Here is a 12,690-nt window from a genome sequence, read left to right as displayed (position 1 = left end):
ATCTATCTATCTATCTATCTATCTCATATCTATCTATCTATCTATCTATCTATCTCATATCTATCTATCTATCTATCTATCTATCTATCTATCTATCTCATATCTATCTATCTATCTATCTATCTCATATCTATCTATCTATCTATCTATCTCATATCTATCTATCTATCTATCTATCTATCTATCTATCTATCTATCTATCTATCTATCTATCTATCTATCTCATATCTATCTATCTATCTATCTCATATCTATCTATCTCATATCTATCTATCTATCTATCTATCTCATATCTATCTATCTATCTATCTATCTATCTATCTATCTATCTATCTATCTATCTATCTATCTATCTATCTATCTATCTATCTGTCTCATATCTATCTCATATCTATCTATCTCATATCTATCTATCTATCTATCTATCTATCTATCTATCTATCTATCTATCTATCTATCTATCTATCTATCTATCTATCTATCTCATATCTATCTATCTATCTATCTCATATCTATCTCATATCTATCTATCTATCTATCTATCTATCTATCTGTCTGTCTGTCTGTCTGTCTGTCTGTCTGTCTATCTATCTATCTATCTATCTATCTATCTATCTATCTATCTATCTATCTATCTATCTATCTATCTATCTATCTATCTATCTAGTATATGTAGACTCAGTCCCAGAACTGGGTGTATGAGTAGCGTAAGGACGCACCTTATAGAGGTCATCTTGTCGTGACAGGTGGGCTCACACAATTTGATCAAAATGTGCGCTAAAAACCTCACTATTGTAAGTAGATTCAGCAGCAATGCATATTTATTTATTTACAGTGTTTTAGGTGGCATTGGTGTTCGCAGAGTGCTGTCACCATTTTCTTGTGTAAAGTATTATTTTGCAGTCCTTTTGCGTTCTTGCACTTGTATACACGTTTTTGTTTTTTTTTCATTTTGCTGGAATGTGCTGATCGAACTTCTTGTTTCTTGTGTATTGTATATATGTGGGTCTAGTGACTGCCTCCTCTTTTAATCTTGCTCTCCTCCCATTCTGCCCTGGGTGATTTTAATTAGTTTAATGCTGGTTCCTACCATCCCCAAGTATATTCTGCAGGCTTAGAACTAGGTGTATGAGTAGTGTAAGAACCCACCTTATAAGTGAGGTTGCATTGTCGTGGCAGGTGGGCTCACACACTTTGATCAAAATGTGCGCTAGAACCTCCTAATTGTAAGTAGATTCAGCAGTAATGCATATTTATTTATATTTCGTTTTTAGGTGGCATTGGTGTTTGCAGTGTGTGGTCATCATTTTCTTGTGTATAGTATTTATTTATCTACCATTTTAGTATATGTTCATTTTTAAAATCTGCTTCATATCTATTCTATTCTCTGGTGACTACAACAGCAAACTCAGTTATGGACATAGATCAGTCACGGTTACAAGTCCTTTCAGATATACAAGAAAGAATAATACACAATAGAAACGGGCATTGTATTTTATTATTTATTTTATGTATTATTATTTAATTTATTATTTATATTTTACGATTTTTGATTTATATTATTTTCTATGTTTTTATTTTATTTTCTAACAACCTAACTTGTAAAGACTTTATAAAGAAAAGGAAGAATAGCACTGGCATCTTCCACATTCTTGAAAAACTTTCTTACCAAACAATTGAATTTATGTCTGTAGACCTTCACTAATTTCAAGTGTTACTTCTTTTATAAAAACTGATAGGGGTTTTCCTATTGTCAGCAAATGCAGGTGATAAAAATGTTAAAAAATGGCAGTATAATTTCTATATCAATTCTTCACAGTTTTCAAAATCTGCTTGTTGTCAGTAAATATAAATCTTTATTGTTCCCTTCCAGTGGATAGAAATCTTTTCTGGTCATGTGACCCACCAATGCTCTATTGTACAATTATATGGCTTCATTATTCACAATTAATTACCTAAATTTGCTAAAACCCAAATCCTCCATCAATAAGATCTCAGCTTCTAACTCATTTCTCCAAAAATAAATAATTTATTGAATTAATCTATGCATGCTTAGCAATCAAAATTTACACCCTAAATTGAATTTCTCAAAACTTAAAAATAGATTAAGAAATTAATTTGCACCGAATTTTCAACCTAAACATATCATTGTCCTACACAGGGTACATTCACTTTGAGCAATGAGCTAAATCAATAAAAAATAAAAAAAATCACCCAAAACAGAAACATAAATATATAAAAAGTTACAGCAAAGTACAAAGTTATTTTTTTTTTGTTTTGCTTTTACTAGTGAAAAAATTTCAACACAGGAAACAAGCTTTCTTGTAGAGAAACATAACATAGAAATAGTTACCACTGCGTTTTACTTTTACATTTTTTTTTTCGTTTTGCTTTTGTTTTGTTTATGTGTTTTAAGTTTTTTCTTTTACATTTGAATATATTTTTGTGGATAAAAAAAACACCAATATTAAAAATTTACCAAAAATATGAGACCTATATGATTAAAGGGAAACACCAGCCAAGACTTGAGGGTGACATGCACATCTTTATTAGTAAACCCCATTAACTAGAAGTGCTGACAGGGTATATCGATATATCATGCCAGGACTTCTCCTCCAGCACCAGAAATGGAAAAAGATATCCGCCGCTGGTGCAATAACAACAAGCCTTTCGTTTTAGGGAAAACCTTATTGAACCAGTTCAAGACTAGACTATTTCACCCTGGTATTGATCCTCCAGTCATATTCCTTTCCGTCTGTCCTTTACTTCTTGCCAACCTACCAAGCATATGTAAGCATAAAGTAGGGAGCAAATAAAAGGAAGTCTGAAAGAAGGATCAGACTACGCAGGGTTTGTTTGGTGTCTGTTACCATGGAGACACATAGACTGCATTAGAGCGGTAGAAATAAAACAATATGACATTTTTAACTAAACATTACAGCCTCTTAAATTGGGAGACCAGTGGGTATCTAAGTTCACAAACACCAACCAAAGTGACTATGTTTTAGACTTTAAGAACACAACCAAATTCAGGATCCTTGTGATAAGAAATCCAAAATATGGTGGTAGTGCATTCTTATGGAGGCATATGGATTCAATATATGGAACCCATGACAGAATCATACGGGACCACAAATATTATTGTCCACATTGCACTAGATCGTGCATGAGGCTTTAGATTTTACACATTTCTTGATATAGGAAAAATGTGTCATGGAGATAATAGCCACGAGTTGATACAATGTAGAAACCTTTCTGTAAGAGAAAATATAGGCAGAGAAAGGAAACTTTCCAACGTCCAGTGAAGGACAATTTCATCCTTTATCAACGAGTTTCTTTTTTCAAGGATTCTAAAGTATTCAAATAAAATAAAACTTTTTACAAAGACAGCAGTAACCGCAAAGAAGAGGATGTGAAAAGCAAATCACTGACCAGTGAGCCGTTTTCCACATCCTCTTCAGTGCAAGACATTGAAATGCACATTTAACAAATAAGTAAAAAATATATAAATTTTTATAAACAGCAAACAGAAAAACTGAGTCGTGATCCATAATAATGTCACCTACAAGGTGTAAATCCCCTGCAATATCGAGAGTCAGACTTACAAATTACAATAATAAACATGACATAAGTAGTAGAATACACAGTATACAGGTAATTCATATATTTTGTAGATGATAATGTGACATCTAATCCAAAAAAGGATGCAAAGAAAATACTTTGAGCAATGATGTCTTACACCACACTCTGCTCCACCAGCAGCCTCCTCAGGGGTATCTTATATGTACAAGGTTTATTAAACTTTCTTTTATGGGGGAATCCCACGCTTGATTTCTTGATGTTTGGGATTATAAATGATCTATATTTCAAGCACCATCTATGACGCCTTATTCCACTGGATCTGGTACTGATTAAGTCTCTCTTGTGAACTTTAAAGTTTATGTCCAACTGTGAAACCATTTTTCATGACATCTGAAAGTAAATAAATGTATTAGCCTTGCAAATAAAGTCCTACCGTTTTGGGTATACAGTTCCTTTACAGACCTTTATGGTTAAAAACTACTAATAATCCATAAGTAGTTTAATCCGGTAGTCATTTTTTAGTCCGTTCAATTTGCCCCATGCTTTAATGGCTAAAAAGATGTAGAGGCACACGGAGACACACATACTTCAATTTGGGTACCCCTTTATATAAAAATATAACAACTATAATACTGCCCCTATGTACAAGAATATAACTACTATAATACTGCCCCCTATATATAAGAATATAACTACTATAATACTGCTCCTATATACAAGAATATAACTACTATAATACTGCCCCTATATACAATATAACTACTATAATACTGCCCCCTATATACAAGAATATAACTACTATAATACTGCTCCTATATACAAGAATATAACTACTATAATACTGCCTCCTATATACAAGAATATAACTACTATAATACTGCCCCTATATACAAGAATATAATTACTATAATACTGCTCCTATATAGAAGAATATAACTACTATAATACTGTCTCCTATATACAAGAATATAACTACTATAATACTGCCCCCTATATACAAGAATATAACTACTATAATACTGCCCCAATATACAAGAATATAACTACTATAATACTGCCCTTATATACAAGAATATAACTACTATAATTATCTTTTTTATTTGAAAACTTGCAACAAATTATTACAATACCTTTGCAATACACTCATAACAGATAAAGAAAATAAACATTTGTCTCTTAATAACATCACAATCATTAAACAAACCATAATATATGAATATTGCGCCAGTATAGATTGTTTCTACTATTTTCCATGATATTATTCTAGACAGTATTACAGGAGAGTTCTTCTTTATTGGTGACCGGGCAGCATAGCGCACACCACAGAGGGTACACGGTCACCACATTTATGACATATAGTAAGCCTCTATGATATAAACGGAGTTTGGGCTAGAAGTCTCCATACAGCAGCTGAGAGTTTCACTGTCCCACTAGATGTGGTGACTGCAGGGACACAGCAGGGACATTACTCTGTAGATAAGTCTCTTGTATAAAGATGACATTGGTTTTGTCGTCAGACAGACACTGGAATATCGCCTGCTCCTATTCTTCACGCTGTTCACATTGATGGAGGTGATTTTCAGCCTCATCCTGGTTACATGTCTTTCCTACTTTTTTTCCTTCTTCCACTGCTATGTCCTGTAACACCCCATCTTTTGGTGGACATTGGGGGGTCAGCATCTTCATCCTGAGGTTCGTCATCTGGGTTGTGTGAGGAGACTTGCTCCATCTCTGCTTCTTCTTCCTGGTCATCTTCTCCCAGCGCACAATAACGTCCCCCAGTTATCGCCAGCACTGGAGACTCCGGTGATTTCTTTGCAGCAGTGATTTTTTTCCTAGAAGAATCATCTGTTTTACTTCTCCTTTTAACCGTCTGAAATCCCTCCTCATCGATACTGGTCGCTGCGGCTGGATCAGCTGTTTTTTTACTGGTCGCTGCCTCTGGATCAGCTGGTTCCTTACTGGTCGCTGCGGATGGATCAGCTGGTTTTTTACTGGTCGCTGCGGCTGGATCAGCTGGTTTTTTACTGGTCGCTGCGGCTGGATCAGCTGGTTTTTTACTGGTCGCTGCGGCTGGCCCAGCTGTTTTTTTACTGGTCGCTGCGGCTGGATCAGCTGGTTCCTTACTGGTCGCTGCGGCTGGCCCAGCTGGTTTTTTACTGGTCGCTGCGGCTGGATCAGCTGGTTCCTTACTGGTGTCGGGCAGATGTTTGGTGACAGAGTGACTGGATATTTTACTTTTAGCATGACCTCTATTTTCAGTGGCTGGTGACACTTGTGCAGCATCCACAGATGGGACATTCGTCTCTGGAGCAGGGTCTCTGGTACATCGGCTTACATCATCGCTGGGACTTCCAGGTTCTGGGGCTGTATCTACACATATGGAGACATCCTCCTGCTCTTCCTTCATGGCTTCTTTAAAGGTCTCCTCTTTATTATGCTCTGCATGCGGACACTCCCGGAATGTATGTCCAGGTCCTAAGCACAGGTTACAGATGACAGGTCCTGTACAATCGTCCTTCACATGCCCAAACTGACCACATAGTGAGCACTTAATACGGGAACAGTTGAATGCCAGGTGTCTGCCCCCACATCTATGGCACCGTCACGGTTGACCAGGGTAGTAACATATGCCTCTCTCCGAGCCCAGGTAGAAGTAGTGCGGCAGATGTCTGGTCACTCCATTCTCCTGAACCAGCTGAATCTTGACAGAATATCCTCCATTCCAGATCTCCTCCTCATCATAGATCTTTGTTGGCAGTCTCTTCAGCTCACAATATCTGCTCAACCAGTGCTGCAAATCTGCCAGAGCCACCACCTCAGACTGGAACAGGACGGTGGCGGTGACTACCTGGGGTTTAGTCAGCTGGATGACATGTAGATGCTCCCACATCGCGTGCTCCTTTGTATCATTATAAATACTCCAGAACAAGTCTAGACTATATTGCAGCTTGAAACTGATGTCATAATTCCTGCTGGAGGGAACGTGGATCAGAGCGAACACCTCAGAAGCTTTAAACTTCATAAACTCCTTCAACAAAACTTTCCCAATGTCGAGCCTGGAAGGGAGGTTTTCCTCTGGACCTGAGTACCTGATTCTGACCGCGTTCCTCCTCTGAGGTGTGGGGTTAATCGGTCTTGTGACGCTGGAGAACAGTCTCCTGTACTGAGGTCTGTCAGCAGGTGGGTCAGGACTGGACCTCTCCTCAGCTGATTGTACTGCAGATCCTCCTGTGTCTGCTCCTGATCGCTGTGTAACCTGCACTCCATTCACTGACACTGCGGACGGCTGAACCTCCAGAACAGGGTCTGCAATGTCCGCCTCAACCTGTGCCGCTGGTTCATCAGATAGACTGTCAATCACCGCGATGAGCGAATTCTCACTTATAATATCAGGACATGAGGCACTTTCTTGCTCACTCCCAGGACATAGAGTCTACTGCAGTTAACCCCTCGTCAGCTGGCACACATTTCTCTGCAGCTTTAGCAGCATTTGTGTTGGCTGATTGCACAGACCCCACACATGATGGGAGTTGTGAACCTCCAGCCACTGCACACTCATATCTTCCAGGGTTTCCCTGCTCCACAATATTATACACAGTCTTATAGTCAGTGTCTTTTTTTGCAATGATATTTTTTCTCTTCACAGTTTGGGCTCTGGTCTCCCTTTTGTTCTCAATTGCCCGGTTCTTTATTTTGGGTACTGTGCATGATTCTTTCTGCAATCTCTCCTTCAATATCACCAGCTCACGTGTGCAAACATCCAGACACTCACATTTCATCAGCTTTGCCTTTGGATCAGTCTCTTGGTTAATTTCAGTTCTCAATTTGCGAACTTGCATTTCCATTTTAAAGATATTTTTCTTTGTCATTTTTGTGCACAATTCACCAACATCATGAGATTCAGTTTACTCACCAGCCACCATTTCCAGATCATCACCTCCACCATCTCCATGCTGCAGGTCAAACTCCAGACTCTGGGCTTTCCCAGGATCATCAGCCCAGGACCCCTCCCCTCCACCTGGGTCAGAAGCCATGCATAGTCCTAACAGGGAGCTCACAAGCACACGTCTATCCTCTCCTATGGACAAGAATAGAACTACTATAATACTGCCCCTATATATAAGAATATAACTACTATAATACTGCCCCCCATATACAAGAATATAACTACTATAATACTGCCCTATATACAAGAATATAACTACTATAATACTACTCTCTATATACAAGAATATAACTACTATAATACTGCCCCCTATATACAAGAATATAACTACTATAATACTGCTCCTATATACAAGAATATAATTACTATAATATTGCCCCTATATACAAGAATATAACTACTATAATACTGCTTCCTATACACAAGAATATAACTACTATAATACTGCTCCCTATATACAAGAATATAACTACTGTAATACTGCCCCTATAAACAAGAATATAACTACTATAATACTGCCCCCTATATACAAGAATATAACTACTATAATACTGCCCCCTATATAGAAGAAAATAACTACTATAATACTGCTCCTATATACATGAATATGACTACTATAATACTGCCTCCTATATACAAGAATATAACTATTATAATACTGCCCCCTATATACAAGAATATAACTACTATAATACTGCTGATATATACAAGAATATAATTACTATAATACTGCCCCTATATACAAGAATATAACTACTACAATGCCCCCCATAGCTGCCCCCACAGTATAATGCCCCCATAGTTGCCGCACACAGTAAAATGCCCGCCATAGCTGCCCCCACACAGCATAATGCTCCCTATAGCTGCCCCCACAGTATAATGCCCCTCTTCCTCCCATACACAGTATAAAGTCCCCACTCCCTCCCATACACAGTATAATGCCCCCTCCTACCCATACACAGTATAATGCCCCCTCCCATACACAGTATAATGAATCCCCTCCCTCCCATACACAGCATAATGCCCCCTCCCTACCATACACAGTATAATGCCCCCTCCCTACCATACACAGTATAATGCCCCCTCCCTCCCATACACAGTATAATGCCCCCTCCCTCCCATACACAGTGTAATGCCCCCCTTCCCTCCCATACACAGTGTTATGCCCCCCTTCCCTCCCATACACAGTGTTATGCCCCCCTCCCTCCCATACACAGTATAATGCTCCCCTACCTGCAATACACAGTATAATGCCCCCTCCCTCCAATACACAGTATAATGCCCCTCCCTCTCATACACAGTGTAATGCCCCCTCTGTCCCATAAACAGTGTATTGCACCCCTCCCTCCCATACAGAGTATAATGCCCCACATAGCTTCCCCCACACAGTATAATGCCCCCCATAGGCGCCCCTACAGTATAATGCCACCCATACCTGCCCCACAGTATAATGCCCCCATAGCTGCCCCACACTTTATTACCTGTGGATCCAGATTTCTGTGGCACATGCTGGTGGGAGGTTCAGAATTTGGCGAAAGCCGCATGAATCGATGAAACCTTCCAGTCAGGTGTGAACATTTCAGGCTGGTGGAGGTAGAGTAATGATGCGAGGAATGTTTTCTTGGCACCCCCTGGGTCCTCTGATACCTGTGGTTGGACGGTTGAACAGTAGGATTTACCTAAGCAATGTGGCCGACCAAGATGATCCCTTCATGACAGCTGTTTACCCTATGGCAGAAGGACACTTTAGCGGCAACTACGACAAGCTTTCATGTCCAAATGGGCCAATGTTCCTGCAGACAATTTCATCACCTAGTGAAATATACTCCACGATGAATTGTTGCAGGTGTGAAGGCAAAAGAAGGTCTAACGCTCTACTATATGGGGGTCTCCAATAAAGCGACCATTCAGTTTATATATATATATATATATATATATATATATATATATGTATAATATTGTAGATTACACCTGCTGCATTATATTTAAACAATATATTACTTTTCTTCCGCTATTTCAGTTTCACCAATTAGCAATGCCCCTAATGGCCGGGTCTGTCAATCCTGCACTTCTCTTACCTCGGCCTCATCTAGAAAGACCACATAATGTGCAGGGGATCAGACTATGTGTCTTCACCAGAAATCACAAGAATCAGGTATATTTTTAAAGATTTTTGAGTTGTATTTTTGACTTCTGTGTTTTTTTATACAGTTTTCAAAACAGTTACCACAATTTCCCCATTTGCATCTTTTTTTAGCCATTACTAGATACATTATTGACATTATAACAAATATGTTTAAATGGAAGAAATTCAGAAGAAATGCACATGCAGAATGTAAGGGGCCTAAGGTAAAATTCATACCATATTTCTTTAGAGTGGGAAAACCGTATTGGCCAGAATGAGGAGGATTGTTATTTTATACTGTGGCATATGAAGGTTTTCTCATACATTCGTAAGGAATCTAATAAAATCTGGCATGTTCCATCAAATGTTGACTCATGGAGGTCTTCTATCCTGTAACATTGCTGTGCAGACATGCTGTCACGTTGGGTTCGTGGACCCACTGGACCATACTGTCTTGGCGGTAAGGCAGCTGGCCAACAGGACGCAGGTCAAAGTCTATAGTTCGTATAGGGTACCTATGGCAGGTCCGACAGTAGCAAGGCAGGTTAGGCAGGAACTTGGCAGCAGGTAGACGTCAGGCGTGGAGAAGCAGGACAGGTGTGGAATATAGCACAGCACGGCTACAGCTCAGCACGGCACTAGATAAGGATACAAGTATAGGATACAGGAACAGGAACAATGGGAGCAGGACACACTAGGGGGCCATATGCAAGACAGACTAGGAATACACAACAAAGCTCAGGCAAAGAACTAGGGGGCTGGACCCTTCGTATAGTCCATAGTACTCACGGGTCAAGGGTCATGAACGAGGTCCGGTGCGCGCGCTGCCCCTTTAAGAGCGGGCACGAGCGTGCGCGCGCACCCTACGGTGAGTAGACACGAGCGCTGGCTTCTCCTGAGAAGGAGGCTGGGGCCATCGCTTGCCGACTCATGGCTGCGGCTGTCAGGGGCAGAACGGAGCTGACAGCCTGCAGCCACGGACATTACACATGCTGTAAGGAAGTCTTTAATATACCTTAATTAAGAATTTCCCAATTGGACATTTCCAAATTTTTAATTATAAAACCCCTTCAATTTCTTAAAATTTGCATCTAAGTTGCCACCCGCGTAATATAGAATGTGACAAAGGTCTTTTTTTAAAGAAACAGTGCCACCCTTACCCACAGACTGTCTGGTATTGCAGGTTCAAGTAGGCTGAGCTGCAGTACCAGGCAACGCCCATGGACAAGAGGGGTGCTGTTTTTGGATCAAAGCAAATATCAATTATTTTTTTCATCCCATACAACTCCTTTAGTAAAGAAATAGATTTCACCATATAATAAAGAAAAGAAAAACATCCGAAATCACAAAATATCTCTCTGGATGTGACTTTAGGGTAATTTAAAGGGGTCTTCAGATTTGACCCCCATAGATTTGACCCCAATTGACCCCCTTACCACTGTGCTTTCAAAACAAGTTCAGACATCACCACGTTTGCTATCATAAACCAAGTATACCTGAGAAAATAATCTTTTAATCACTCACGTGTCATATGCTAGTGAATCTTTAAGTGTCCGCTGGCCGTACTTTTATCTGTGAAGTGTCCATTGAAGTCTCGGCAACAACCCCTTCCAAATCACTTTTTCCTGCTCTTGATTGACATCTCCTGCCTCATCCGACGTCCTTTCCAGGACACGTCTATCAAAATTGGAGCGGAAAGGTTTGAGAGGGATTGACACTTCACAGGACACTTTACGGATGAAAGAACGCCCAGCGGACACTTAAAGATTTATATTATATTTTGTTTATGATAGCAAACATGGTGATGTCTGAGCTTGATTCCCCAGCACCTATTTAGAATTTATACGAGTTTATGGGGTTCAATTTACTGAAATATTCCCTTTAAGGGGCTGTAAACAGTAATTTAATAAGATGCGATATTAGGGTGCAGTAGGGTGCCAGCAGGTGCCCTGTATTTTTATTTTTATTATTTGTAGAAAACTGAAACCTATGCCCCGTGTCATCTCAAAAGCTGCGAAAGGTGAAGCTCCTCGTCTTTATTCTTTTTCAGTGCGTGAAGATTATAAAAAGTTTCAGGGTGCTACTCCAGGACTCGGTGGTGTACATAGGGTGTGTTTACTGGCAGCTGATTGGTTCTTATATTGACACAATGAGTGCAATTCTAACAAAAAAAAAATGGTATTCCACCATTAGTTTGGAATACCTTTTTAGGAAATGTTTTTGTTTTTTAAAGAAATGCATTACAATTGTACTTACATGCACCATTAAATCTCTACAGGACCCTCGGGATCGCAATATTCATGCTTCCGTGGGTGTTCAACAAGAAATATGTGTTATCTTGGTAACAAGTCCTATACAGATGGAGCGGCGTGGGGCCATGATGTGTTTATTTGCACTGAAGGCTGTTCCACCGCCCATAAGATCTTCCTCCCTCCAGTTGTCCTGTGTCTTCTAGTGCCGATATCCTTGATGTTCTTTAGGGTATAATAAATATATGATGTTTCCTCAGTCATTACCACTGTCATATTCTCGTACCTTAACCCTTTTCTGTCACGTAGAAGATGTCCATGGACTCATACTTTGCAGATAAATCTACTCCTCCAGCTCTTGGGATCCTTGCCTTTTATCGACCCATTGAGCTGATGGCCTCCATTAATCCATATAATGTCAAACATGAATTGGGTTTGATAGCTCCATATTATGTTCATGAACTCTCATCCGTTATTTTAAGCAGGGGGTAAGATGACATTCTTGGTCTTGAGCTTCATCAGATCTTCCTCCTCCCATTGTCAATGTCCAACCAACTCATCATGAAGTTCATCAATGAACTCCAATAAGTATTAACTGTCAACAAATACAATGATCCCTACCAAGAAACCAGGTCTTGAGGTTGGCTGCCATATTACTGTTTACCGTACTGTGTCCCCAGATGGTTCTCAATGGAAGATAAGTGTAGGGACCATCCTGATAGCAGTGACTAATAGGTTGGTAGAGACCCCAGTGTCAGCCTACCAAATCTCAGGGACAATATCTG

General features: G+C 39.6%; 1 protein-coding gene across 1 annotated transcript in view; it reads left to right on the top strand.

Annotated features, from left to right (window-relative positions):
* Positions 1-9,135: 9,135 nt before the first annotated feature.
* LOC142662684 (B-cell receptor CD22-like) overlaps positions 9,136-12,690 on the top strand; it is a 61,339-nt gene continuing 57,784 nt past the window's right edge. The window contains exons 1-4 of the mRNA XM_075840895.1: positions 9,136-9,377; positions 11,633-11,765; positions 11,890-11,997; positions 12,215-12,393. Coding sequence (XP_075697010.1) covers positions 9,136-9,377; positions 11,633-11,765; positions 11,890-11,997; positions 12,215-12,393 — 662 coding nt within the window. The remainder of the gene's footprint in view (positions 9,378-11,632; positions 11,766-11,889; positions 11,998-12,214; positions 12,394-12,690) is intronic.

The sequence above is a fragment of the Rhinoderma darwinii genome, chromosome 10, assembly GCF_050947455.1.
Source record: "Rhinoderma darwinii isolate aRhiDar2 chromosome 10, aRhiDar2.hap1, whole genome shotgun sequence".
NCBI classification, from domain to species: domain Eukaryota; kingdom Metazoa; phylum Chordata; class Amphibia; order Anura; family Rhinodermatidae; genus Rhinoderma; species Rhinoderma darwinii.
Note: the sequence above shows the minus strand (reverse complement) of the source record. Positions and strands in the feature narration are given on the sequence as shown.